We start from the raw sequence: 25,875 nt of genomic DNA, 5'->3' as shown, positions 1-25,875 counted from the left end.
CACCACTAAGGGGTATTCTTGCCCTGCATCCTGTTTCATTCTGGCCAGCCAGATGCTTCTGGGACAGACACCAAGGCAATAGCCCTGCCCTGTTGTCTCCTCCCAGCAACTGGTATTCACAGGTACGCTCCCTTTGAACTTGGAGGCTTCACTGACTTGTGACATTCAGTCTCCTCAAGATCCTCCATGAACGTGATTGCATATGACAAAGGGGGTGTCAGGCCATAGAAGCTTAAGCTGCAATAAATTAAACTGTGTAGTCTTTCATGTGCCACAGGATCCTGTTTTTGTTTCTTTGTGCTGCCATGGACTAACACACCTCCCCCATATCAGACTATGGAATCCCAGTTATCTAGAGTTCGTCTCCCCCCTCTGCAAGAAGCACAAGGTTTCTTGGTTTCAAAGGTTTATTGGAAGAGTATGCTCAGGATACAGGTGTCCACAATCCAAGGGCAAGAGGCTCTTGGCTGAACAGAAGCTTTGTTGAGAATGACTCATAAAGTGAAAGTAACAACACGTCAAACACCCATTCCCAGCCTCCCCCGTAGTCCTGTCTGCGAAGGCATGGGAAGACGAGGACGTCAAGGTCGTTGGCCGGAACGGGCTGATAAGGATTCTTCTCTCCCATGGATATATGCGACCTGGACACCACCTGGGCCTGGAGGGAGGAAAGCTAAACAACTACAGATTATAACATGTTAAAATGGCGTGACTCTGGCTAGAGCTCTGACAAGAATACTGACACTCTGACACCCCACTGGATTGTGTATCCATTAACATGTCTGATCTCCTTATAAAGTCAAATATGAGATATCTTTGCAGAACTACAGCAAATCAGAGGGGGGCTAGGGAAGAAGTGATGCGATGCATTATGACAGACCTCCTAATATCTTGTATTTTATACCATAGGAATGTTTGGGGGATGGGGAAGAGGTTGAGAATATATCACATAAGAGAAACCAAGGTGGTAGCATCCAGCCCTCTTGTGTCTGATACATGAACTGTCTCTTGCCTCCATTTAAGAGACTGTCTGCCCACCAGCCACAAATGACAGACAGAATTGGGGCCAGAGCCAAGAATATCAGGGAGTGAAGCATAGGTCTTTTATTTAACCAGAATGAGGTGTACAGACAAGGCGTCCAGAGGCCTTGATCCGACTGCTGCAGGGACAATTCTGTGCCGGGGGAAAAGGCCATGATGTTGGGATAGGGACTGGTCTTCATTCTTCACCATGAGTTTTCTCACTGCTCTTCCGGGTGTGCAGAATTTCGAGCTCCTGCTGACTGATGGTGCATGTAAAATCCTTTGCTGAATTCCACTCATCAAAATCGATTTCCAGGCTGCTGTTGAGAAAAACGTCCGGCTCGTCGCTGTTGTGAATGTCACTGTTGTCTCCAGTCAGGGGTCTGCCATTCTCGTGCCACGTGATGGAGAGGCTGTCAGGATAGGGCCCTTCCACTATGCAGCCAAGAATCACACTTGAGTCTTCTTCAGCCTCCTGGAAACGGGACCTGAAGAGGGACTTGTTGGAGGCTGAGGGCTTGCCTGGTTGAGTGCCGAGAAGCAGAGCGTGGTGGAAAGAAGAGGAAGGTTATTTGCTTTCAGGCCCCATCAGTGGAATCAACAGAGGAAGGGAGGGGTTTTGAGGGAAGGTGATGGGGGAGACTTCAGGACGTTCCTTCCTCCAGACTGTCAACAATACACAGCACACAGGGACCCTTTCCCCATATTTCCCACCCCGCCTATCCTGTTTGCTGATGCTACCGAGTCCTCCTGTGTGGTGCTTTCTGGAAAAGCAGTCTGAGAAGGGGCTGAAGGAGACTGTAGTCCATTGGAATAGAGAGCCTTTTTAAAAGAGGAACCTGTGTTGGTCTGCAGTAGAACAGCAGGATTTGAGTTCAGCGGCACCTGAGAGCCCCACAAGATTTGCAGCTGTCAAGATTCATGCCTCCCTTCTTCAGATACGGGCTTTGACTCTTGAAATCTTATGCCTTGAAAATCTTGTTGGTCTCTCAGGCACCACTGGGCTCAAATCCTGCTGCTTTTAAGAGAGCTGTGGAATCCTGCAGCCCCCTCACTTTCATGTCTCACTTGGTGTACCTCCCAGTTATCAACATGGAAGTGAAGACTGTCAAGGATTTATGGGGGAGGGAAATAGCATTCTCTCCTTTTCAGCCCTGGCTCCAACTAGCTCCTGCTTTTCACCCCCTGGCACCAAATCTGCTCCCGCTTTTGCTTAGGGTTGCTGAATTTGGGTTGGGAAATTCCTGGTGATTTGGGGATGGAGCCTGGGGAGGGCAGAGTTTTGGAGGGGGTGGACCTCAGTGGGGTATCATACCACAGAGTACACCCCCAAAAGCTGCCATTATATCCAAGGGATCTGATCTCTGTAGTCTGGAGATGCCCAGAATGCTGCCTGAGATAATAACCGCTGCTTGCCTAGTGGAAGAGGTGTGTCAAGCGCCATGACAATTGCCCCTGCATTGTGGAGAAATGAGGGAGCAGCCAAAAGCTGCTCTGGAGGAGAGGAGCCGATGGTTAGTGTCAAGTGTTGGTGAGCTCTAGGGAGAACTTTCCAAGGGTGGGCTTACCAGTGTCCTTGTCCGTGGCCTTCCATGACGTCAAGGAAGGAAGCATATTTTTCTCCACCTTACAAGTTAAAGTATCTCTCCCCATGAAGTTTTGAGAACTGAAGAGCAGTTTGCTATATAAGAAGAACCCCTCTGGTCTGATGGAGTTTTCTGATGTTGCCATGGTTTCGTTATTGCGGAGCCATGTGGCACGGATGCCCTCAGCGAAGAATCCTTCTATCAGGCACACAATGGTGGTTCTTTCTTGCAATGCCAGTTTTTCCGAGGGAGGAGGGAAGCTGTTGACAGTTGGAGTGCGGGAAGCACCACCTGCAAGTAGGAAAAGGAATAGATTAGCTCACTCTGAGTTAGGGAATCGCTGAAGATTTGGGGGGTGAAATCGGAGAAGGGCAGGGTATGGGGAGGGGAGGGAGCTCAGCCGGGTATAAAGCCATAGCGTTCATCTTCCAAAGCAGCCATTTTCTCTAGGAGAACTGGTCTCTGCCATCTGGAGATCAGACGTAATACCAGGAGATTGCCAGGCCCCACTTAGAGGCACATTCCTGATGACAGGTGAGGGACTTCTTCACCTTGGCGCTCTTTGCTTCATGAGACCTCAAGGGAAGCACTGGTTCAGCGGAAGAGCAGCCGGGCCAACCCAGCAGCATTGGGCCTTTCTTTCTTTTCTTCTTTTTATAATAGTTTTTTTTAACTAAGAAAAGGGGAATACAGAATAAAAAGGGATGGGATTGCCAGGCCCCACTTAGAGGCACATTCCTGATGACAGGTGAGGGACTTCTTCACCTTGGCGCTCTTTGCTTCATGAGACCTCAAGGGAAGCACTGGTTCAGCGGAAGAGCAGCCGGGCCAACCCAGCAGCATTGGGCCTTTCTTTCTTTTCTTCTTTTTATAATAGTTTTTTTTTTAACTAAGAAAAGGGGAATACAGAATAAAAAGGGATGGGGAAAAGAAGTTCATGTTATATCACTCTAATACATTGCACTGATCAATCTATTTCTTGTCAAAAACATCTGTTCTGCAGATCAGCCACTTATTTGCAATTTTTTCCATTCATTTTAAATAATGTCCATAAAAGTCTTCATTCTAACTAAGAGCTAGGTTTCTTCAGATTTCCTCTGTATCCAGCTATAAAACGAATCCCAAATGTCATTATATATTGTATTGTCCATCTCTTTCAATACACGCGACAATTTATCCGTTTCAGCTGTCTCAAGAATCCTTTCAATCAGATTTTCTTGTGTTGGGATGGCTGTCGTTTTCCAAAGTTTCGCATATAGTATCCTGGCTGTTGTAATTGTATTCAAAATCAAATGTTTTTGGTTTTTATTAACTGGAACCAACATGTGGTTTAATAAAAAGAGTTCTGGTTTCAAAGGCAACGAAATCTTAAGTATCTGTTGAGTTATTTTGTGGACCATCTTCCAGAACTCTGCTGCTTTTTTACATGTCCACCACATACGATAATATGAACCCGGGTTACTCTCACATTTCCAACATTTATTTGACATATTTAAAGACATTTTGGCTATCCTAATAGGAGTTAGATGCCATCTATAAAACATTTTGTAAATATTTTCTTTCAAAGAGGCTGCTTTTGTCATCCTTAAATTGCCCTTCCACATTTGTGACCATTGCTCTAAGTCCATTGTGTGTCCCACGTTCTCTGCCCATTTTATCATGGTATCTTTAACTTCCTCCCCCTGTAATTTTGCATTTAAAAGCATACTATATAATTTCTTTATTGTTTTAACATTGGCACCACACATTATCATGTCGATATTCTCATCCTTTTCATAGAATCTCATTAACTTGTCTTTTTTATATCTAGATTCCAATTGTGCCTGGCCCCACCATCCCAACTCAATGTCTAAATCTGTCATTTCTTTTGGGTATTTTAATAGACCACCTGGTTTCAACAATACCTTGTAGGTAGGGGCTTTCCCCTCTTTTTTCAAGTTAGGTTGTGTAAATGCTTCAATTGGGGAGACCCACAAAGGGATTTTCTCATAAAAGACAAGTCTTATTCTTTCCCCAACCATCACTAATGCCTTCCTTATCCAATGATTTTTGAAGTATTTATGGTATTCCCATTTTTTATACCAGAGAAATGCATGCCAGCCCATCAATAAGTCATGTCCTTCCAGATTTAAAAGTCTTTTGTTTTCCAGGGTAATCCATTCTCTCAACCAAGTCAACGCACAGGCCTTATAGTATAACCCCCAATCCGGTAGAGCAAAACCTGCTTTTTCCTTTGTGTCTTGTAACGCTTTTAGTTTAATTCGTGGTCTTTTATTCTGCCAAATAAAAGACTGTACAGTCTGGTTAAGTTCCTTGGAAAAAGCTTGGGGTACCCCTACTGGAACAAGAATAGAACTCTTGGTAGAACATTCATTTTTATCACCGCAGTTCTTCCCAGCAATGATATCTGCAGGTCCTTCCACCTTTCCAGAACTTTTTAAATTGCTTTTATTAATGTCATATAATTATCGTCATACAGAGAACTACATCTATTAGTCATCCAGATTCTTAGGTATTTTATCCTCTTTTCAATTACAAGCTGTGATTTTTGGGTTAGTTCTTCCACCTGCTGTTTCTGCATGTTTTTTGTAATGGACTTTGCCTTTTGAGTGTTTATTTTTAGGCCTGCCAAGGCACCATATTCTTTAATTTCTTGCAGGAGCTCCTGGATTGATGTTAAAGGTTCTTCTAAAATGAAAACTAGATCATCTGCAAACGCTTGTACCTTATATTCTTGCTTCTTAATTCTAACTCCTCTAATTTCATCTGATTTTCGAATCTTATCCATAAGTGTTTCCAATGTTATTATGAACAGAAGAGGTGATAGTGGACAGCCTTGTCTCGTTCCTTTTTCGATTTTTATTGGTTCTGTTAGTTGGCCATTAACTAAGATTCTGGTTTTTTGTTTATCATAGATTTTTTGGATTATTCTAAGAAAACTTTCTCCACATTGCATCTCTTCTAATTGTATAAACATAAATTGCCAGTTAAGATTGTCAAAGGCTTTCTCCGCATCAAGAAACATTAGAGCTAGCTGTTTTTCTGGGTGGGCCTCATAATATTCCAAGATATTTAATATTTTTCTTATGTTGTGGCTAGTCTGCCTTCCTGTTAGAAAGCCCACTTGGTCTCAGTGGATCATCTGGTTCAATATTTTCTTCATTCTCCATGAGAGTATAGTTGCAAAGATTTTATAGTCTACATTTAACAGTGAGATTGGTCTGTAGTTTTTAATTTCTTTCAAATCCGTTCCTTCCTTTGGTATTAGAGAAATCGTGATTTCATTCCAAGTCTCTGGTAAGGATTTTGTATCCCATATTTTTTCCATCAAGCACTTGAATGGGGCTATTAAGGTCTCTTCAAAACATTGGTAGAATTCAGCTGGAATGCCATCTGGTCCTGGAGATTTTCCGTTATTTTGTCTTTTAATTAATTGCCTGTGCCATTTCGTTCATAGCAACTGGATCATTTAAAATTTTTCTCTGTTCTTCCTTAAATTTCTTCAGTCCCATGTTCTTTAAATAGGCTTCTTGTTGCTCTGGATGGACAGTCATTTTCCCGTAAAGCTTCTTATAAAAGAGTTCTACCACCTTCTTTATTTCCTCCTGGAGTATTTTCTCTTCTCCTTTTTCATCCCTCAACAATATTATTTGTCTTTTACAATTTTCTTTTCTTAATTTGTAAGCTAGCCACCTTGCGGGTTTATTTGCATTTTCAAAGTAATCTAATTTTGCAAATTTAATTTTTTTCTCCATCTCTTCTGTCAATATCAAGTTAAGTTTATGTTGCAGTATCTTTATCTTCAGTTTTACTGTATCTTTTCCCGGGGTGTCTTTTAGGTTATCTTCCTCTTCTTTTAAATTCCTTTCCAATTTCTGGTAGTCTTTATTTCTCTCTTTTTCTGTGCTGTGTATCTGATTGCCAGTCCTCTAAAAAAGGCCTTACTTGCATCCCACACTGTATCCACAGTTGTTTCATTGTTTAGATTTTGTTTAAAAAAACATTCCATTTCTTTGGAAACCATTTCTTTAATTTTTTTTGTTTTTTAATAGGCCTATATTCAGTCTCCGCTTAAATTGTCTTCTTTCTTCTTTTATCCTTATTATTAGAGGGTTGTGATCTCCAATCACTTGCGGTAAAATATCTATTTCTTCCATGTCCGCCACTGCCGATGTGGAGGCCCAGCACATATCTATTCATGACCAAAATTTGTGTCTATCAGAATAGAAAGTATAATCGGTTGAATTCAGGTTTCGTATTCTCCATAAATCCACAAGGGCCATTTCCTCTGCAAATTCAAAAAAATTCTTGGGGAGGGTTTCCCCCGCTTTTTTCCCATTCTTCGCCTGTTTCCTATCCAAACTTTTGTCTACCATTGCATTAAAGTCTCCAACTATATATATGTCATTGTAATTCAAGTGGGATATATGCTCTGAGAGTTTTTGGTAGAATTTTTCTTGTTGTTCATTTGGGACATAGATGTTCACAACTAAAGTTTTTCTTTGGCCTTTCTGGAATTCAGTCATTAAGATTCTTCCTTGGTCACAAGCATAAATTAGTTTTGGATTCAATCTTTCCTGTATATATGTTACTAATCCTCTTTTCTTCACTTGATCTGTCGTGATAAATGGGGATCCCAAATTCTTACAGTTCAGCAACCTTCTTTCTTTATCCTTAATATGTGTTTCTTGAAGACATATTATCTCTGCCTTAATTTTTTTTCAGATATGCAAATGTTCTTCTATTTTGAGGGGAGTTCAATCCATTAACATTCATTGAAAATATTTCTAGAGAGTTTTTGGCCATTATTTCTTGTCTCTCTTACTACCTTGTTTGTTTTCCTCCTTGCTTTGCTTTCTAGTCTTCACACCATCCCTTGCTTCATCTTTCCCCCCTGATTCTGACGATGAGCTTGCATCTTCTTCTTCTCCTTTATTCTCCTCCAATGTCTGGTCCTGCAACAAGTTCTTTTGGATGAATGCTTGAGCTTTGTGTATCACGTTAATATTGAATCTTTGACCTTTACAGTTGAAAAGTAGTCTCTTCGGTATTGTATGCCATTTGTGCGTAATAGGTCTGGCAAAAATCCATATTTCCATCTCTTCATCCGTACCTCCCATGGGATATCTCTTAGAACTGTTATCTCTTCATCTTGGTACTTCAGTGGAGTTTCTCATGTTGCTCTAAGGATTTAATCTCTAATTCTGCACCTAACAAATCTTACGTGAATTTCCCTTGGCTTTTTGTTCTTCTTTGCAAAGGATGAGTTTACTCTGTAGGCTGGGTATCTTCTGACTGGGTATTTAGTGCCACTGCCAATATTCCTGCTGCCAACTCTAAAGTATTTTCTCCTTCTTTTTCCTTAACCTTCTGCAATCGCAACAATGTTGCTGACTTCTCCATCTGAAGAGTTATCAATTTAGCTTCCATCATCATTTGACTTTTTGTTATTACCTCTACCTTATCTTCTGTTAGTTGATTCTTCTCTTCTATTTTTTGAACTTTACTAGTTAGTTCAGCTGCCTCTTTTTTAGCTTCTCTCATCTCAGTCTGGAACCCCTCAAATTTCTCATTCATGGTCTTTATTTGGTCCAATATTTGGGCCAGACATACTTCAATTGTCTGAACTGATGCTTGTGAGGATGCAGGGGCCTGCGCCATGGCATGTGTCACTGATCTAGAGCTCCCAGGAGATGGTTTTGGGCCCTTTTCCTTAGCTGGCATCATCTTTAATTAGATGATCCCCTTTTTTATTTTACTATCTTCCCTCAACTCAGTAGCAGAAGTGATCAAGCCCAACTTATTCCACCCCTCTGTTTCTACTAGCTTAAAGAGCAAAGAAAATGTTATTATTTCACTGACCACAATGTTCCCAAATATTCATATCAAATCAAAACATCCAGCCAGTGTTTAGATATCATTCTAAAAGAGACAACCAACATAGTCTCATCCACCCAATTATGTCCTGGAAGTTGTTACCATAAAGGTCTTCCCTCCTTTGAAGCTGTAGCCAACAAGGAAGTCACTATGCAGTTTAAATCAGGCTGCATTCCATTTTGAAAGCCCAAAACACCCACACCAGCCAAAAAGGGAAAAAAGAGAAAGAGAAGAAGAAGAAAAAAAGCGGCAATCACTTTATAATCCATTGAAGAATTTAATCCTGTCCCAAATTTTCTCAGCTTTATAATCCAGTCAGATATTAACAATGTAATTACCAGCAATAGTTAAAAATTGGAAAAGAAAGAGAGAGAAAAAAAATACATGCACATAAAAGAAAAAAACTACAGTAGGAAAAAAGAAAAAAAACACATATATATCCAAAGATTCTTGATCAATTCCAGTAATCCAATAGACCAGGAATCTTTCTCTTTTCCTAGAAATCCAATGACCTTTCCAAAGCCATAAAAATAGGACCGTGTGTTAATATGGATAAATGCCAACTAAAAATCCAATATCCAGAGGAGTTAGCCGTGTTAGTCTGTAGTAGCAAAATCAAAAAGAGTCCAGTAGCACCTTTAAGACTAACCAATTTTATTGTAGCATAAGCTTTCGAGAATCAAGTTCTCTTCGTCAGATGCATGATACAAACTGGGAAAATACAGAAGAGGAGGAGGGAGAGGGGAGAGAAGAGGACATATATCAGAAGGGGACAAGATGCAATTAGCGGGGAGGCAACCAAAACTTTCCTTTGATAGTAAATGTAAACATCTCCTTTTGGTGTGGAGTCAGTTTGCCGTGTTAGTTTGTAGCAGTATAAGCATCCAATTCTTATGTAGTATAAGCCTTCCATAACCACAGCTCTCCCTGCCAGATGCATCTGACAAAGAGAACTGTGGTCCCCAAAAGCCCATACCAGGCGTCACTGGGCTCCCCCAGACCACGCCGCTGCAAAGGAAACCTGTTACCTGTGATAATGTGATAACCATTCATAGTCTCTATTCAGTCCCAGCTTGACAGAGTCAAATTTGCATATGAATTCCAATTCAGCAGCCTCCTGTTGGATTTTGTTTTTGAAAGGTTTCTGTTGAACTACAGCGACCTTTAAGTCTTTGATGGAATGTCCTGGTAGATTGAAGTGTTCTCCCACTGGTTTTTGGAAGTTGGCATTTCTAATGTCAGATTTGTGTCCATTTATTCTTTTGCGTAGAGGTTGGCTGGTTTGTCCAGTGTACAGAGCAGAAGGACATTGTTGGCACATGAGGGCATATATCAGATTGGAGGATGAGCAGCTGTAAGAGCCAGAGACAGTGTAGTTGATGCCATTGGGTCCTGTAATTGTATTCCCTGGGTGGATATAGGGGCAGAGCTGGCATCTGGGTCTGTTGCAGGGCCTGGTACCTGTGCTGGTGACTCTGCTGGCCGATTCATGATTGTAAGTGAGAAGTCGTTTAAGGTTGGGGGGCTGTCTGTAGGCAAGGAAAGGTCTTCCACCCAGGGTTTCTGAGAGAGAGGTATCATTTTCCAGGATGGGTTGTAGCTCCCTGATGATACGTTGGATGGGTTTGAGCTGGGAGCTATAGGTGACAACCAGTGGTGTTCTGTTGTTAGTTCCTTTAGGTTTGTCCTGGAGCAGACTGTTTCTGGTTACTAGTCTGGCCCTGTTGATTTGTTTCTTCACTTCATTTGGTGGGTACTGTAGTCTCAAAAATGCTTGTTGTAAATCTCTTAAGTGTGAGTCTCGGTCAAGACCCACACAAACCATACAACTTTGTGGAGACCTGGAGGCCTATTTTAGACACCTAAGACTGAAAGAATTCTTCAACTACTCTGCTGAACAAAACGATGAACAAAGAACTGAACAGACACCATCACAGCAGCCCCCACCCCACCCCCCAACCCAGTGTCTCCCCCTCCCCAGGGTTCCCAGCTAATTAGCCATTAAGGCTCCCTCTTCGTCTTCCTGCCAAATGAGCTAGCAGAGGGTCATCAAACTGAGCCACTGCTCTGTCCGTGGCCCCTGCCGTGCTCCAGTGTTCACCCCCCTCTCCAGGGTGGGCTTAGAGTCTCAGAGCCCCAAAACCCATGGAAGATTAGAGGATCAAGGTCTTGAGCTCTCGCTCACCAGACCTTGCCATGCTGCGCCATTTCCAGTTTCCATGGAAGCAATCAGCTTCAGGCCTTTCAAGTAGTGGGCTGAGCAGGTCAGGCTGCCCTGGCCCACCGGGTCTGGCTCTGCAAGCTGCCCTTTTATGAAAGGGGTGACCAAGCGGTGTCTGCCGACATGTGCAAGTCCCACAAACACAAGAGCCAGACTGATGGTTTAAAAAATAAAACAACCTTCAGAATATGTTTGACATGCTGATGACACTTGTTCTTTTATTTTTATTTATTTTATCTACTTCATTTATGCCCTGACCTGGATAGTCCAGGTGAGCCTGATCTTGTCAGATCTCAGAAGCTAAGCAGGGTCAGCCTTGGTTAGTAATTGGATGGGAGACCTCCAAGGAAGACCAGGATTGCAGAGGCAGGCAATGGCAAACCACCTCTGATAGTCTCTTGCCATGAAAACCCCACCAGGGGTCTCTATAAGTCAACTCTGACTTGAGGGCACTCTCCACCACCTCATTTATAGTCTCCGTTTCTCACTGAGACTCAAGGCAGATTACAAATCTTAAAAATCAGCTCAACCCAACAGCAAAGACTTCCAATCAACAACATTTTAAGACAAGGATTACAGAACTGGGAAACACTGCAATCAAGGCACTGCCTAAAGCAATGAAATCTGGCTAAGACACGACACACCAGAATGCAGGAAGTAGGTTAGAAAAGTAGAAGACAACACAAGAAAAGCAAGGTGATGCACAAAATAAACCTTTCAATAGACTATGATCCTATTCCCGTATAAAAACAACCTCCTTATCTATTCCATTGTAAAACAGTCGTAATCCATTGATAAAAATGTCTGGTTGAGCACTTCTGTCCTGCACTCTCTGTGAAACAACAGAAGTGTGTGGGATTCCCTGAGCCCCTCTAGTGGGCCGTTCCACAAGATGGGAGCTGCCACACAGAATACATGTGAGCGGGCAGTAGCTAATCTTACCCATTTGTAGGGTGGCATTTTCCAAAGTCTTAACTCAGATGAGCAAAGCTGTCATGGTGGGACATGGCAGGAAGGGTTGCCCTGACGGTTTGTGGGTCCAAAGCTATTAAGGCTTGGCAGGAGATGACCAGAAGTGTAAATAGAACCTGGCAACTGATCAGTAACTAAAGGAGTGCGTGCAAAATAGGTGTGACATGCAGAATCCACCTGACATTGGAGTGTAATGAGGCTGTGGGTTGCGCTATGAACTGGAATTTCCAACTTTCTTTCAAGAGCAGAAAGCTTTGCTATTGTCTAACCATAACCATAACCTGGCTCTATGTGGCCAGATCCACTGAGTGAAGGTAGGGGGCTATCTGTATGAATAATCTGTATAATGATAACTGGGTATATAATAATAAATTTCATCTGCTCTCTTTTGACTGTGTAATCATATAATTATTATTAATAATAACAACATTCGATTTATATACTGCCCTTCAGGATGGCTTAACACCCACTCAGAGTGGTTTACAAACTATGCCATTATTATCCCCACAACAAAACACCCTGTGAGGTGGGTGGGGCTGAGAGAGCTCCAGAGAGCTGTGACTGACCCAAGGTCACCCAGTTGGCTTCAAGTGGAGGAGTGGGGAATCAAACCTGGTTCTCCAGATTAAAGTCCTGCGCTCTTAATCACTACACCAAACTGGCTCTCCAAATTAGATACAAAGCTATAGATCTCCATACAGAGATGAAACCAGAGACAAATGGACGGAATTTCCTCACACTGTTTCAGAGTCTCCAGTTATGTAGTTTTGTAACAAACGCTTTCCCACCTGTAAAATCAAAAGCGGAACTGTTTTGAAAGAATTAAATCTCACCTGTCAAGATTAATCTCACCTGCCTACTTCCCCCTTCCTGAATTTATGCAGCTAGTGCTGGACTCTTACTCCCCCACCCCCCAGGCCCTTTGTGTGCCCCAGATCTCTGCTCATGCAAGGATTACCAGGAGAAAAGAGAAAAAAACACAATTTGCTATTGCAATGATTAAAAAAACATATTTAAAATAATATTTATGATATAATGCCTGGATCATTTCAGTATTCTGTTGCTTGGCTGGGCACCTTAAAATTAAGGGAGGGCAGAGGAAATTGAAAGGGAGAGGGGGAAGAATGAAAAGGAATCTTCTCCCTGCATGCCAGATCCAAGACACAGAACAGGCCCATAGAGGAGACGGGGAGGAGGAGGAGGAGGAGGAAGAGAGCTCCTGAGAAGTGGGCTTGTGAACAAGGTCGGCACATAGAAGAAAGGAGCTGAAGGGGAGGCCTTCAGGAGCACACGAGGAGAAGAGCAGAATACTCGCCTGTAACCTTCTGGCCAGAAGTCCTGGGCAGGTTTCCCCCGAGAGCGAGGAGTCCCACAGAAAGGAACAAGAGGCTAGACCTCATGGTGATATCTGGGTGAATGCCAAGTAGCAAGCTAGGCTTGCTTATATATTGTTCCTGGGGTGTTTGGGGAGGATGTTTGCTGGTAAAGATTTTGAGCTCCACCAGGCACGTCAAGAAAGAGGAGGCTAGCCTTCGGGAAACTTGGGTGTCATCAAAATTAGGCATAAACTAAGAATGGAGAAACTCAGGACAAAAATAATGTATAATGTATAATGTATAATGTATAATGTATAATGTATAATGTATAATGTATAATGTATAATGTATAATGTATAATGTATAATGTATAATGTATAACGTATAACATCTAATGAATAATGTACAATATGTTTTCCTAATCCATCCTCACAAGTTTTGAAAAGGAAGTGGGAGAAAAAAGAAACCCTCCAAGACGAGCTGCCACAGTGGCCTGGGACTTCTAATGGCAGTTTTGTGCATGTGCCATGGGTGGTGGTGGGCCCTGCAAATCCCAGTGGGTTCTGGCCTCTGTTGCTCTCAGATGTCCCCCCGCCCCAGCAGTCCTTCAAAGCTCAAAACAACAATTATGCGTCTTATTTACAGTAATGAGTGTTTGAAATACAGAACGTTCAATGCCAAGGAACACAGCGTCCTGTTCAGGTGAGATGTTTGGAGAGATGCAAATAGAATAAACAGAAACCTGCTGTGCTTTGCTGGCAGGCTTTTACTCAGCTATGTCTGCATTTTCTTTCAGTATTAAAACAGTATTTCCTTAACAGTATTAAGGAGGTGCCAAAGACCTGCCTTATCATTGAAAGAACACCATGCTGGTAAGGTGTCAAGTCACACCAAGGCCCTCAAGGGGAAAACAGTCAGTCAGAGAGGAATCCTTGCTTGGGAATGACAGAAAATCTCGAGGCATGCCACCGTCTCTGGCTATCGCTTCTGTGGCAAATAAAATGTATTGGGGGAAAGCCGAGGATTGGGTGGCCTTTATTGATGATCATATTCACCAGTTTCTAAGGAAGTAAGTTGACTTACTGAACGGGACTCATGAGGGACAATTTACACCTAACAAAATCAGTCCAGGGTCCATTCCACTCTCCCATCTCCTCTGTTTCCGGTGGAAGTGAATTCTGGGCTCTTCTCAGTCTAATGAACCTGAGCCTAGAAGCAGTGAGGGGTTGGAGAAAGTGGATTCAGACACAGCGGAGGTGCTGTTGGGTGTTTATGGGCCAGCTGTCTCAGGTGGTTTTATTCTGCCCATTTTTCAGGAGAGCAGTCTGTGGACGTAAACCCTGTTCCAGAAAGGAAGCATATTAGTGTTGAAATTATATTGGAGAAAGTCCATTCTTTTTGCACGGTTATGTGAGATCCCCTCCCACCCGCCAACATCAATACAATACTGAGGAAGGGAAAAATTAGAACGAACCAGTGCTGTCGGTGGATAGAGGCCTCCAGTCCCCAGGGGAAATGAAATCTACTTTGACTCCCCCTGCCAAAGTGATTAAGTAAGCGATTCATGACTACAAAAAAGTACCAAGACAATGCTACCTTTAAAAACTGGCAATAATTCCATCCACTCGAACATAATGCCAATAATACAATAGAAATAACAACAACAATAATAGAACAACAACAATCAAAACAACAGTTTATTTGTATATTGTTCTGGACAGATTAGTGACCTCCCAGAGCAGTGAACAAAGTCAATGTCATCATTCCCACAATCCAGCTGGGGAGCTGGGGCTGAGAGGCGTGGCTTACCCAAGGCCACCTTCTGAGCTCATGGCAGGAGTGGGAGTCCAACCAGCAGAGTGCTGATTCTCAACCCAGCCACTTGACCACTTTGCTATACCAACTCCCAAAACAGCCCATGAATCAGTTTTACAGAAACTCCTCCTAAAATGTATTTCTTGCCCAGATTCACATAAGGTACAATCTTATTCTGAACCTTATCGTTCTAATACAAAACGGACATGATGGATGACTTCTCCACAAATATATCAGAAATAGCTAAATCAAAAAGAGTCCAGTAGCACCTTTAAGACTAACCAATTTTATTATAGCATAATCTTTGGAGAATCAAGTTCTCTTCATCAGATGCCTGATCAAAACTGGGCAGATACAGAAGAGGAGGGGGAAAGAGAGAGAAAAGGGAGGGGGCATAAATTACATGAAGACAGAATGCAATTAGCATAGAGGCAATCAAAACATTCCTTTGCTTGGAAATGTAAACATCTCCTTTTGGTGTGCAGTCAGTTTGTAGCAGTGAAGGTATCCAATTCCTATGTAGTATAAGCCTTCGGTAACCACAGCTCTCCCTGCCAGTTGCATCTGATAAAGAGAACTGTGGTCCCCGAAAGCTCACACCAGGCGTCACTGGGCTCCCCCAGATCACGCCTCTGTAAAGAGAATCTGTTACCTGTGGTAATGTGATAACCATTCATAGTCTCTATTCAGTCCCAGCTTGACAGAGTCAAATTTGCATATGAATTCCAATTCAGCAGCCTCCCGTTGGATTTTGTTTTTGAAAGGTTTCTGTTGAACCACAGCGACCTTTAAGTCTTTGGTGGAATGTCCTGGTAGATTGAAGTATTCTCCCACTGGTTTTTGGAAGTTGGCATTTCTAATGTCAGATTTGTGTCCATTTATTCTTTTGCGTAGAGGTTGGCTGGTTTGTCCAGTGTACAGAGCAGAAGGACATTGTTGGCACATGAGGGCATATATCAGATTGGAGGATGAGCAGCTGTAAGAGCCAGAGACAGTGTAGTTGATGCCATTGGGTCCTGTAATTGTATTCCCTGGGTGGATATAGGGGCAGAGCTGGCATCTGGGTCTGTTGCAGGGCCTGGTACCTGTGCTGGTGACTCTGCTGGCCGATTCATGATTATAAGTGAGAAGTCGTTTAAGGTTGGGGGGCTGTCTGTAGGCAAGGAAAGGTCTTCCACCCAGGGTTTCTGAGAGAGAGGTATCATTTTCCAGGATGGGTTGTAGCTCACTGATGATACGTTGGATGGGTTTGAGCTGGGAGCTATAGGTGACAACCAGTGGTGTTCTGTTGTTAGTTCCTTTAGGTTTGTCCTGGAGCAGACTGTTTCTGGGTACTAGTCTGGCTCTGTTGATTTGTTTCTTCACTTCATTTGGTGGGTACTGTAGTCCCAAAAATGCTTGTTGTAAATCTCTTAAGTGTGAGTCTCGGTCGAGAGCATTGGAGCAGATACGGTTGTAACGTAAGGCTTGGCTGTAGACAATAGACCGAGTGGTATGTTTAGGGTGGAAGCTGGAGGCATGTAGATATGAGTATCGGTCTGTTGGTTTCCGGTATAAGGTGGTATTTATTCGTCCATTATGTAGTTGTACAGTGGTGTCCAGGAAGTGTACCTGTTGTGTAGAGTGGTCCAGGCTTAGGTTGATAGTAGGGTGAAAGTTATTGAAGTCCTGATGAAATCTCTCAAGGGCTTCCTTCCCATGGGTCCAAATGATGAAGATGTCATCCAGGAATCTTAAGTATAGTAGTGGTTCCAGTGGATGGGAGCTGAGGAAGCGTTGCTCTAAGTCCGCCATGAATATGTTAGCATATTGTGGTGCCATGCGTGTGCCCATGGCTGTGCCATTAACCTGTAGATATAAGTTGTCATCAAATTCGAAGTAATTGTGAGTACGAAGTGACAAAGTTCAGTGGCGAGGTTTGCTGTGGTTTTGTCCGGGATAATATTCCGTATGGCTTGCAATCCATCTGCATGTGGGATATTGGTGTACAAGGTCTCCACATCCACGGTTGCTAGGATGGTGTCATCTGGTAGGTTGTCAATGGACTGTATTTTCCTGAGGAAGTCAGTGGTGTCCCGTAAATAGCTGGGTGTGCTGGTGGCATAGGGCCTGAGGATAGAGTCCATGTATCCCGATCCAGAGGAGTTAGCCGTGTTAGTCTGTAGTAGCAAAATCAAAAAGAGTCCAGTAGCACCTTTAAGACTAACCAATTTTATTTTATTGTAGCATAAGCTTTCGAGAATCAAGTTCTCTTCATCAGATGCCTGATCAGGCATCTGATGAAGAGAACTTGATTCTCGAAAGCTTATGCTACAATAAAATAAAATTGGTTAGTCTTAAAGGTGCTACTGGACTCTTTTTGATTTTGCATGTATCCCGAGACTCCTACTGTGATGGTGCATTTTCCTGCAACAATTGGGCGTCCTGGGTTACCCGCTTTGTGGATTTTGGGTAGTAGGTAGAATCTTCCTGGTCGTGGTTCCTGGGGTGTGTCCGTATGGATGCATTCTTGTATGTCCATGGGGAGTGTTTTTAATATTTTATTGAGTTCCCTTTTGTATTGATCAGTGGGGTCAGAAGTTAGTATTTTATAGAATGTTGTGTTGGAGAGTTGTCTTTCTGCTTCTCGTATATAATTTTGTTTATCCATGATGACAACTGCTCCGCCTTTGTCAGCTTCCTTGATTACGATGCCAGAATTATTTTGGAGGCTGTTTATGGCCTCTCTTTCTCCACGGCTGAGGTTCTGCTTTAGGTGTTGTTGTTTGTCAATTATCTCAGCCTGAGCACGTCTACGGAAGCATTCAATGTAAAAGTCCAATGAGGAGTTACGGCCCTCAGGGGGTGTCCATGTGGAATTCTTTTTCCTGGATGGTTGTGTATTGCTGGGTTGGGGGGGTGGGGGATGCTGGGTTGGGGGGGTGGGGGCTGCTGCTGTGATGGTGTCTGTTCAGTGCTTTGTTCGTCGTTTTGTCCAGCAGAGTAGTTGAAGAATTCTTTCAGTCTTAGGCGTCTAAAATAGGCCTCCAGGTCTCCACAAAGTTGTATGGTTTGTGTGGGTCTGGCTGGGCAAAAGGATAGTCCACGTGAGAGGACTGATTCCTCTGCTGGGCTCAGCTTGTAACTGGAAAGATTGATGATGTTGCTTGGATCCCAAGTGTTCTTGCTCTCTGTTGCAGGCAGGAGTTTAGAGAATTTCTTCTCCTTCTTGTTCTGTAATTCAGTGAATAGATTACAATAAATAGTTTCTCTGGTTGTGGCTCGACTTTTACATGCTGCTATGCCCAATATGTCCACAAGGAGGCAGCAGAGGAAAGACCCTAGCCAATTCAGTCTGGGTGGATGTGGGGAGCTTGCATGAAATTCATAAAGAGAATCCCAGCAGCAGACTTGAGCACTGCTGGGGCTCTGTAATTGCTGGCTTAAAGGCTGTGAACCCTCCCCACCCAAGGGCCCACGGAGTACATAAGTTAAACACAGAAATTGTCATGTGCACAAAAATAATGCTAAAAGTATGAAATGTATTTGAATAAATTCTATATACAATAAAAGATGAATACTATTGTTCAAGGAAAAATGCAGATATAAAGAAATACATGATACAGAGCAATATGTCCCAATCACATACTAGGGTTCATCAACCAAACAGAGACAATGTGTTCCAATCACTACATAAAAATAGATGGAATAAATATGCACGAATCAGTAATAGTAATAGATTAGCAAAAAATGAATGACCGAGTAATATGATTGTCCTATGAATGTTTCTTTTGGATGACTTTGCTGAATATTGAAGCTTAGGACTTCTGAAAACAGGTTTTACTGGAATGTTAAGTCATTCATTGACAGCAATTTAAACTCGATGGGTCGTCTTTATTTATAGTGATTAGTTGCACTGCCTACGTGACAGTTGGCGTCGCCTAATGTGCTGGCAGAATCAATCACTGTTTATACTTGAATTGGACCATTGTGTTTTTTTGTAAGTCTATATTACTTTTGTACATATTTATTCTATTTTTATGCAGTGATTGGAACACATTGTAATTGCTCTGTTTGATTGATGATCTTGAGTATGTGATTGGAACATATTGCTCTGCATGGTGGAAGTTTATGACAATTATTAGACATTGTCTTTCTTCATATCTGCATTTTCCCTTGACAATAGTATCCATATTTTATTGCATACAGAATTCATTCAAACACATTTCATAGTTTAGCATTATTTTTGTACATGGTGTTTACGACCTTCAGGCTGTGGCAGGTTCCCGCTGGGGTGAGTGACTGAGTCATACCAGTGACCAAGAAGGCAGGAGCATTTGCTGAAAGATCAACCTCTGTGTTTTGCTGCTAAGGCAGTGGCCTGAGGGTCAGCCAGCCTGTGTGAGTTGTGTAGGAACCATTCGCATTCTTGTGTGGCCTGTCGTTCCCCTGCACCCAGCTGCAAGGAAGGATGGCAGGTCCCCAGAAACCCTGGAGGACGGAGCCTGTGTGTGTACCCCAGACCGCTAGTCAGTTTCCCCCAACAGAATCCAAGTCTGTTTTGGAATTGCACTGTAGGTCTTTTCCCCTTTTATTTATGTATTTCACTTTTTCTGGGCACGCAGGATGTGAAGGTAACCGCCACTGCTGTCATATCCAAATGTGGACAGTTTGCAGCTCTTCAGATTGGTGCATTCACACCTTCTCTCCCAAAGGGTGACAGCATTCACCAGCAAAGTCTTCAGCAACAATGTACTTCACCTGTGTAACATCCTCATTGTTTTCTGCGTTTAGTTCCTACGTTTCATTGGGAAGAGAAGAAAGAAGTGGATTATGGCCTGCCGATGTAAATGGTGTATATTGGAAAATGTTACTCACTGTTTGTAAGCATACAGGAAATCTCCCCACAGCATGTGGGAAAGGAAGAACTGGAATGAATGAATAATGCATACAGTGATTAAAACCTGTAGTCGTTCTGGGCGCACTTTAGTGTGTAGTGAGTGACCATAAAATGTGGCAGTACTGAATATCCCCACTTGAGGGCAGCACAGGATTAGGAAACAATGTGGTTACCTAGAGAAAGAGAGGAGGGTAGAGCATCTAATCAGGGTAAGTGAGCTATGACTGCAGCTATTACTGGGGGATTGACTAGGAAGATGAGGCTGACCTTTAGGTCCCATCACAGAAATATTAACAAAACCAAACTCCAGACCTAAAACGCCTGCAATACCCATTACATCTTCCTAAGAGAAATGATAATGAAGGAGCTGTCTTGCAAATTTGGTTCCCATTCAGTATGTGGAGATCACAATAGCACAAAGAATCTGCTGTTGTCTTAAATAGGTGCTCCTATGAGCTACTTGTGCTTCATATGGATTCTTACTAATGGTAAGTCTTTGCAAAATTGTGTTTATTTCCCCTATGGCATTATTTATGGAAATGTCCTTGAAACTGACTGTACTAATCTCACACTGTGTAATCCACCTTGAGTCGCAGTGAGAAAGGCGGACAATAAATGCCATAAATAAATAAATAAATAAATAAATAAATAAATAAAAAAATAAATAAATAAATAAATAAATAAATAAAAGAATCCAGTCCAAGGAGATGCTGCTTAATGTGCATCCATAGCAAAATTCTGCAGTACTCAATATGTCCACATGAGGGAAGCAGATGATTAGGAAAGAATTCAGTTTGTGGGTGAATTAGAGAGAAATTGTAGTGAAACTTGTGAAAAAAACAGTACTGGTTTCCATTCCAACCTGCAAACGTTTGAAACTACTACTTTCACTGCTAAATAACTATGCTTTTTTGCTTTCACCTTTTCTTTGTTGTCTGTGTGTATGGGGAGGGAATGGGGAAAAAACTGCCATGGAATGGTAGACAATAAATCCTGGTATATTGTCAGATGCCAGTCACAGCTGCTGGCCAAACGTCAGGAACTACAATGCCAAGACCACGTCAATACAGCTTGGAAAATCCACAACAACCATCAATAAATCCTGGCTTTCTCCGTTTTCTTCTATGTCCCCACCAATGAGAAAAACGATGGTGTCACGTTACGAGGAAGCTACATTTGTAGACTGCAATCTGAAAAGCGAAGGTAAACACCCACAGGATGCAAAAAATCAATTCATGTGTATTTGTAAGATACTTCAATCAATTAGTTCCAAAGTGCAATGTGCTTATAACAATTCATACAAAAGGTATCTTATACAAATTTTCTACATGACAGTTTCACACAAGAAACTACTGGTACACAATTACAGTTAAATACGGTATCATTCCCAACTCTGCAGTCTATACATCAGTTCCGGGAAAATAACAGTAGCCCCACATATGGGGCCGTTGCTTTCTTAATTTAGTTCCTTTCCAATCCGGTGGAGGTATGGTAATCACGAGGGAAACACTGGCGGGGTCCCACGCTCCCCTGGAGCAACGAGGAAAATCGTGCTCCCAAACAACGCTCAGTCTGAGGCCGGCTGCGAGCAGCCGGCCTCAGATTGAGCTTTTTTTTCTGTACAAAACATGATTATGATTATAATCAGCTATACAGCATACAACCATTTTTCCCAGTGCCTTAACAGTGTTCAATATGCTTACAATACCACCAGACGTAAGTTCTACTGCTTCCATGCCCTTTGGTGTCCCCCCCCCCCCGCTGTGTAGCCTAAAGCTGTTCAAGAAATAAAGTGTTTTTGACAGGAATTGTGCTTTTGTGATTCTCTGATGTTAAGTGAGTTGTGTTATTTTTGTGTAAGATAGTGCTGCCATGCCCTTTGGTGTTCCCCCCTGCTGTGTAACCTAAAGCTGTTCAAGAAATAAAGTGTTTTTGACAGGAATCGTGTTTTGTGATTCTCTGATGTTAAGTGAGTTTTGTTTTAATTTTTCTGTGTGGGGGACTGCTGGTGTAATGTGTCATAATGCTTTGCCTACTTGTACTTTGGAAGGGAGAAAATAATTTTTTTAAAACTTTATTTTGTGTTGTTCTTGTTTTATTCTTTGTTGTGCAGTTGGTTCCCATCATAGGGAACAATGGGGCTGGCTGGCCAGCCATCTCTGTAGGTGGTGGGGGAATTTGAGGGAGGGTGTCTGTGGTTCAGGTGCTCTTTCACAGGGACCGGCTGGCACTCAGAAGTGTGCCCACCATTGTGGAACCCCTGGGCTGTGCAGAATTGCCCAGGGAAAGAGAGTTTAGAAGTTCCCAGCATAGGGAACAAAGGGAGAGGGCTGGCCTTTGCCAGCCTGTTCCTGGGGTTATGGGTGTGGGGCAGGTGGGGGTGGATTTGGGTCTGTGAGGGGCTAATGTGGGGATTTGGGTCTGTGTGTGGCAGCTGGGGGGGAATTGGGTTTGTGTGGGGCTGTAAGGGGTGGACTTTAGGGGCTGAGAGGACCTACTTGGGGAGGCCATGAAATGGCCCCCCCAAGTGGGAGCAGTCTGAGCCTTGGTGGGGGGTGGGAGGAAGGGTGGGAGAAGGGCCCCAGAGGGCTGGGGGGCATTTTGCATGCAAAATGCCACCCCTGGCAAGACAAGCCTCCCCCAGCTGTCAGTGGTAGAGATGAGAGCAGAGCACCTACTTGGGGAGGCCATGAAATGGCCCCCCCAAGTGGGAGCAGGCTGAGCCTTGGTGGGGGGTGGGAGGAGGGGTGGGAGAAGGGCCCCAGAGGGTTGGGGGGCATTTTGCATGCAAAATGCCACCCCTGGCAACACAAGCCTCCCCCAGCTGTCAGTGGTAGAGATTAGAGCACCTACTTGGGGAGGCCATGAAATGCCCCCCCCCAAGTGGGAGCAGGCTGAGCCTTGGTGGGGGGTGGGAGGAGGGGTGGGAGAAGGGCCCCTGAGGGTAAGGGGGCATTTTGCATGCAAAATGCCACCCCTGGCAAAGGAAGCCTGCCTCTTCATTTTTTCCCCATAGGAAATAATGAAGAAAGATGAGCAGCAGCATGCTAACAATATGCTGCTCCTTCGCTTTCTTATGGGAGGATGGGGGGACCTGCTTTGGGGGGCCATAACGTGGCCCCCCAAAGTTCAATCTGTCTGAAACTTGGGTGGTTGTTAGAGAAGGGTTAGAGGAAGGTCCCCACCAATTTTGGGCTTATTCAGTGGGAAAATGCCTCCTCCAGGCGTCCTGGAAGACGGAGGCATTTTCCCATAGAAAAAAGCCGAAAGAATGCCGAAATAATGCCGAAAGAATCCCGAAAGCCGAAAGCCGAAAGAGATTCTTGTTTCGGCTTTCGGCTTTAACGATAGAGAATCTTCTTTCGGCTTTCTACTTTCGGCTATAGCCGAAAATTTTTGGCTTGCACACCCCTACTTCTGAATAATTGCTCCCACACGTTGGATAAGGTGTGAAAAGGCTACTGAAATACGTTACTTCCGAAACCATAGGTGGAAAAGAACCACTGTTTTCAAATACAAGTGTGACTTCTTCTTCCCAGTATGCAAGAGGGAAAAAACTAGAGGGAAGAATTGTGCAAAGAGTCTAACTGGACCAGGGTGCGAATATTCTCTGTCTCATACATTCTATACAGGAGGGAGAGAAACTGTAAGGATCCAATGCTGTAAAGATTGCACGGAGGGGGGGGGGGCTCTTCTGCAGCAGATCTTCTTAACTGCACAACAAAGTGTGTAAGGGAGGTTCCCCCTCCCTTACGTACAGTATTGTTTACCATCGTTGCTCTCCCATTTTAAATCCCACCCATGTTTTTCAGATCTAGAGTTGCCAACGTCCAGGTGGTAGCTGGAGATCTCTCAGAATTACAAGTGATCTCCAGTTGACAGATATCCGTTTCCCTATAGAAAACGGCTGCTTTGGAGGATTGACTCTATGGCATTATAACCTGCTGAGCTCCAGCCCTTTCCCAAACCCTGCCCTGTCTGGGCTCCACTCCTAAAATCTCCAGGTATTTCCTAACCTCGAGCTGGCAACCCTACAGACCACTGCCAAAGCACGGGGCTGGGGAACCAAAGAAAAACGGGGAGAAACGCCCCGGCAAACAATGCTTTGTGTCTAAGGGAAGAGGAAAACCAATGCAGTTAAGAAGCCAAAGGGGACCAAAAATCCACTGTGAATAAGCCCTCGATAAAGGGCTTCAGCTACAGCGACAGCAAGTTTGATTTTAAAATACTGCAGTACCAGACATGCCCACAAAGAGGTAGTAGAGAGTTAAAAAAATGAATACTGTAGCAAAATGAATGCTGTAGGGTGGCTGTGGGGAAGTTGCAGTGAAATTCATGAAGTGCATTTAATTCCAATGAAGAGAACAATCCTACTATATAATTCTCTTAACGTCTTACCCGACGACTCACATGGATGCTGGCACCGATGTCCGGGCATACCAGCATAAAAGCGCGCCGAGGAGGCTTCTTTCGGAGGCGTTGCTTGATGTCGCGGGCTTCGCATCCCGGTTGGAGGGCGGAGGCGCTGGCGGAGGAAGGGCGGCGCGCGCGGCGCCGGCAAGCCCCGGGGAAGCCGCGGCGGGAAAGAAGCCCGCCGCGCCGCTTTCGGCAGCGACGGGGCGAGGGCGAAGCGCACGCTGCCGCGTCAGCCCCGCCGCAGCCGGGCGCGCCGCTCTGCAAAGACCCGGGGCTTTGCACGGCGGCGGCGCTGCTCCCTCGCAGCGTCTCGTCCCGAGTCCGAGGAGAGCGGAGCGCAGGGCAGCCGTGCTAAACTGGCCTCGGGCCCGGGGAAAAGCGGCGCGGGCGGAGCGCCGCCGCCCTCCATGTCCCCTGGAGCCGCGACGCCGCATTCCGATTTAAACCCCCTTTTCTTCCCTCCCTGCCTTTCCCCTCCGCACCCCACCTGTCTCTAACCCCTTCCCCAAACCCCATTTCCTCCCACCATGCCTTTTCCCTCTGCACCCCACCAGTCTCTCCGCCCTCTCCAAAACTCCATTTCCTCCCTCCTTGCCTTTCCCCTCTGCACCCCTCCAGTCTCTCAGCCCTCTCCAAAACCCCATTTCCTCCCTCCTTGCCTTTCCCCTCTGCACCCCTCCAGTCTCTCAGCCCCCTCCAAAACCCCATTTCCTCCCTCCTTGCCTTTCCCCTCTGCACCCCTCCAGTCTCTCAGCCCCCTCCAAAACCCCATTTCCTCCCACCTTGCCTTTCCCTTCTGCACCCCACCAGTCTCTCCGCCCTCTCCAAAACTCCATTTCCTCCCTCCTTGCCTTTTCCTTCTGCACCCCACTTGTCTCTCAGCCCTCTCCAAAACTCCATTTCCTCCCTCCTTGCCTTTCCCCTCTGCACCCTTCCAGTCTCTCAGCCCTCTCCAAAACCCCATTTCCTCCCTCCTTGCCTTTCCCCTCTGCACCCCTCCAGTCTCTCAGCCCCCTCCAAAACCCCATTTCCTCCCTCCTTGCCTTCCCCCTCCGCACCCCACTTCTCTCTCAGCCCTCTCCAAAACCCCATTTCCTCCCACCTTGCCTTTCCCTTCTGCACCCCACCAGTCTCTCCGCCCTCTCCAAAACTCCATTTCCTCCCTCCTTGCCTTTCCCCTCTGCACCCCTCCAGTCTCTCAGCCCCCTCCAAAACCCCATTTCCTCCCTCCTTGCCTTTCCCCTCTGCACCCCTCCAGTCTCTCAGCCCCCTCCAAAACCCCATTTCCTCCCTCCTTGCCTTCCCCCTCCGCACCCCACTTCTCTCTCCGCCCTCTCCAAAACCCCATTTCCTCCCTCCTTGCTTTCCCCCTCTGCACCCCACTTGTCTCTCAGCCCTCTCCAAAACTCCATTTCCTCCCTCCTTGCCTTTCCCTTCTGCACCCCACCAGTCTCTCCGCCCTCTCCAAAACCCCATTTCCTCCCTCCTTGCCTTCCCCCTCCGCACCCCACTTGTCTCTCGGCCCTCTCCAAAACTCCATTTCCTTCCTCATTGCCTTTCCCTTCTGCACCCCACCAATCTCTCCGCCCTCTCCAAAACCCCATTTCCTCCCTCCTTGACTTTCCCCTCCGCACCCCACCTGTCTCTCAGCCCTCCCCTGGAGGGGAATGGCAGGGAGGGAGGCAATGGGGTTTTGGGGAGGGGTCAGAGGCAGGTGGGGTGTGGAGGAGAAAGACAGATAGGGAGGCAAAGGGGTTTGGGGGAGGGCTG

General features: G+C 44.6%; 1 gene segment (V, D, J or C); it reads right to left on the bottom strand.

Annotated features, from left to right (window-relative positions):
• Positions 1–399: 399 nt before the first annotated feature.
• LOC129340223 (Ig gamma-2C chain C region-like) lies at positions 400–24,493 on the bottom strand. The segment is given in 3 exon segments: positions 400–1,545; positions 2,592–2,900; positions 24,100–24,493. Coding segments are annotated over 3 exon segments (729 nt in total).
• Between the last annotated feature and the right edge of the window lie 1,382 nt (positions 24,494–25,875).

This window comes from Eublepharis macularius, chromosome 12 (genome assembly GCF_028583425.1).
Source record: "Eublepharis macularius isolate TG4126 chromosome 12, MPM_Emac_v1.0, whole genome shotgun sequence".
NCBI classification, from domain to species: domain Eukaryota; kingdom Metazoa; phylum Chordata; class Lepidosauria; order Squamata; family Eublepharidae; genus Eublepharis; species Eublepharis macularius.
The sequence above is the reverse complement of the archived record's forward strand: the minus strand, read 5'-3'. Positions and strand labels throughout refer to the sequence as shown.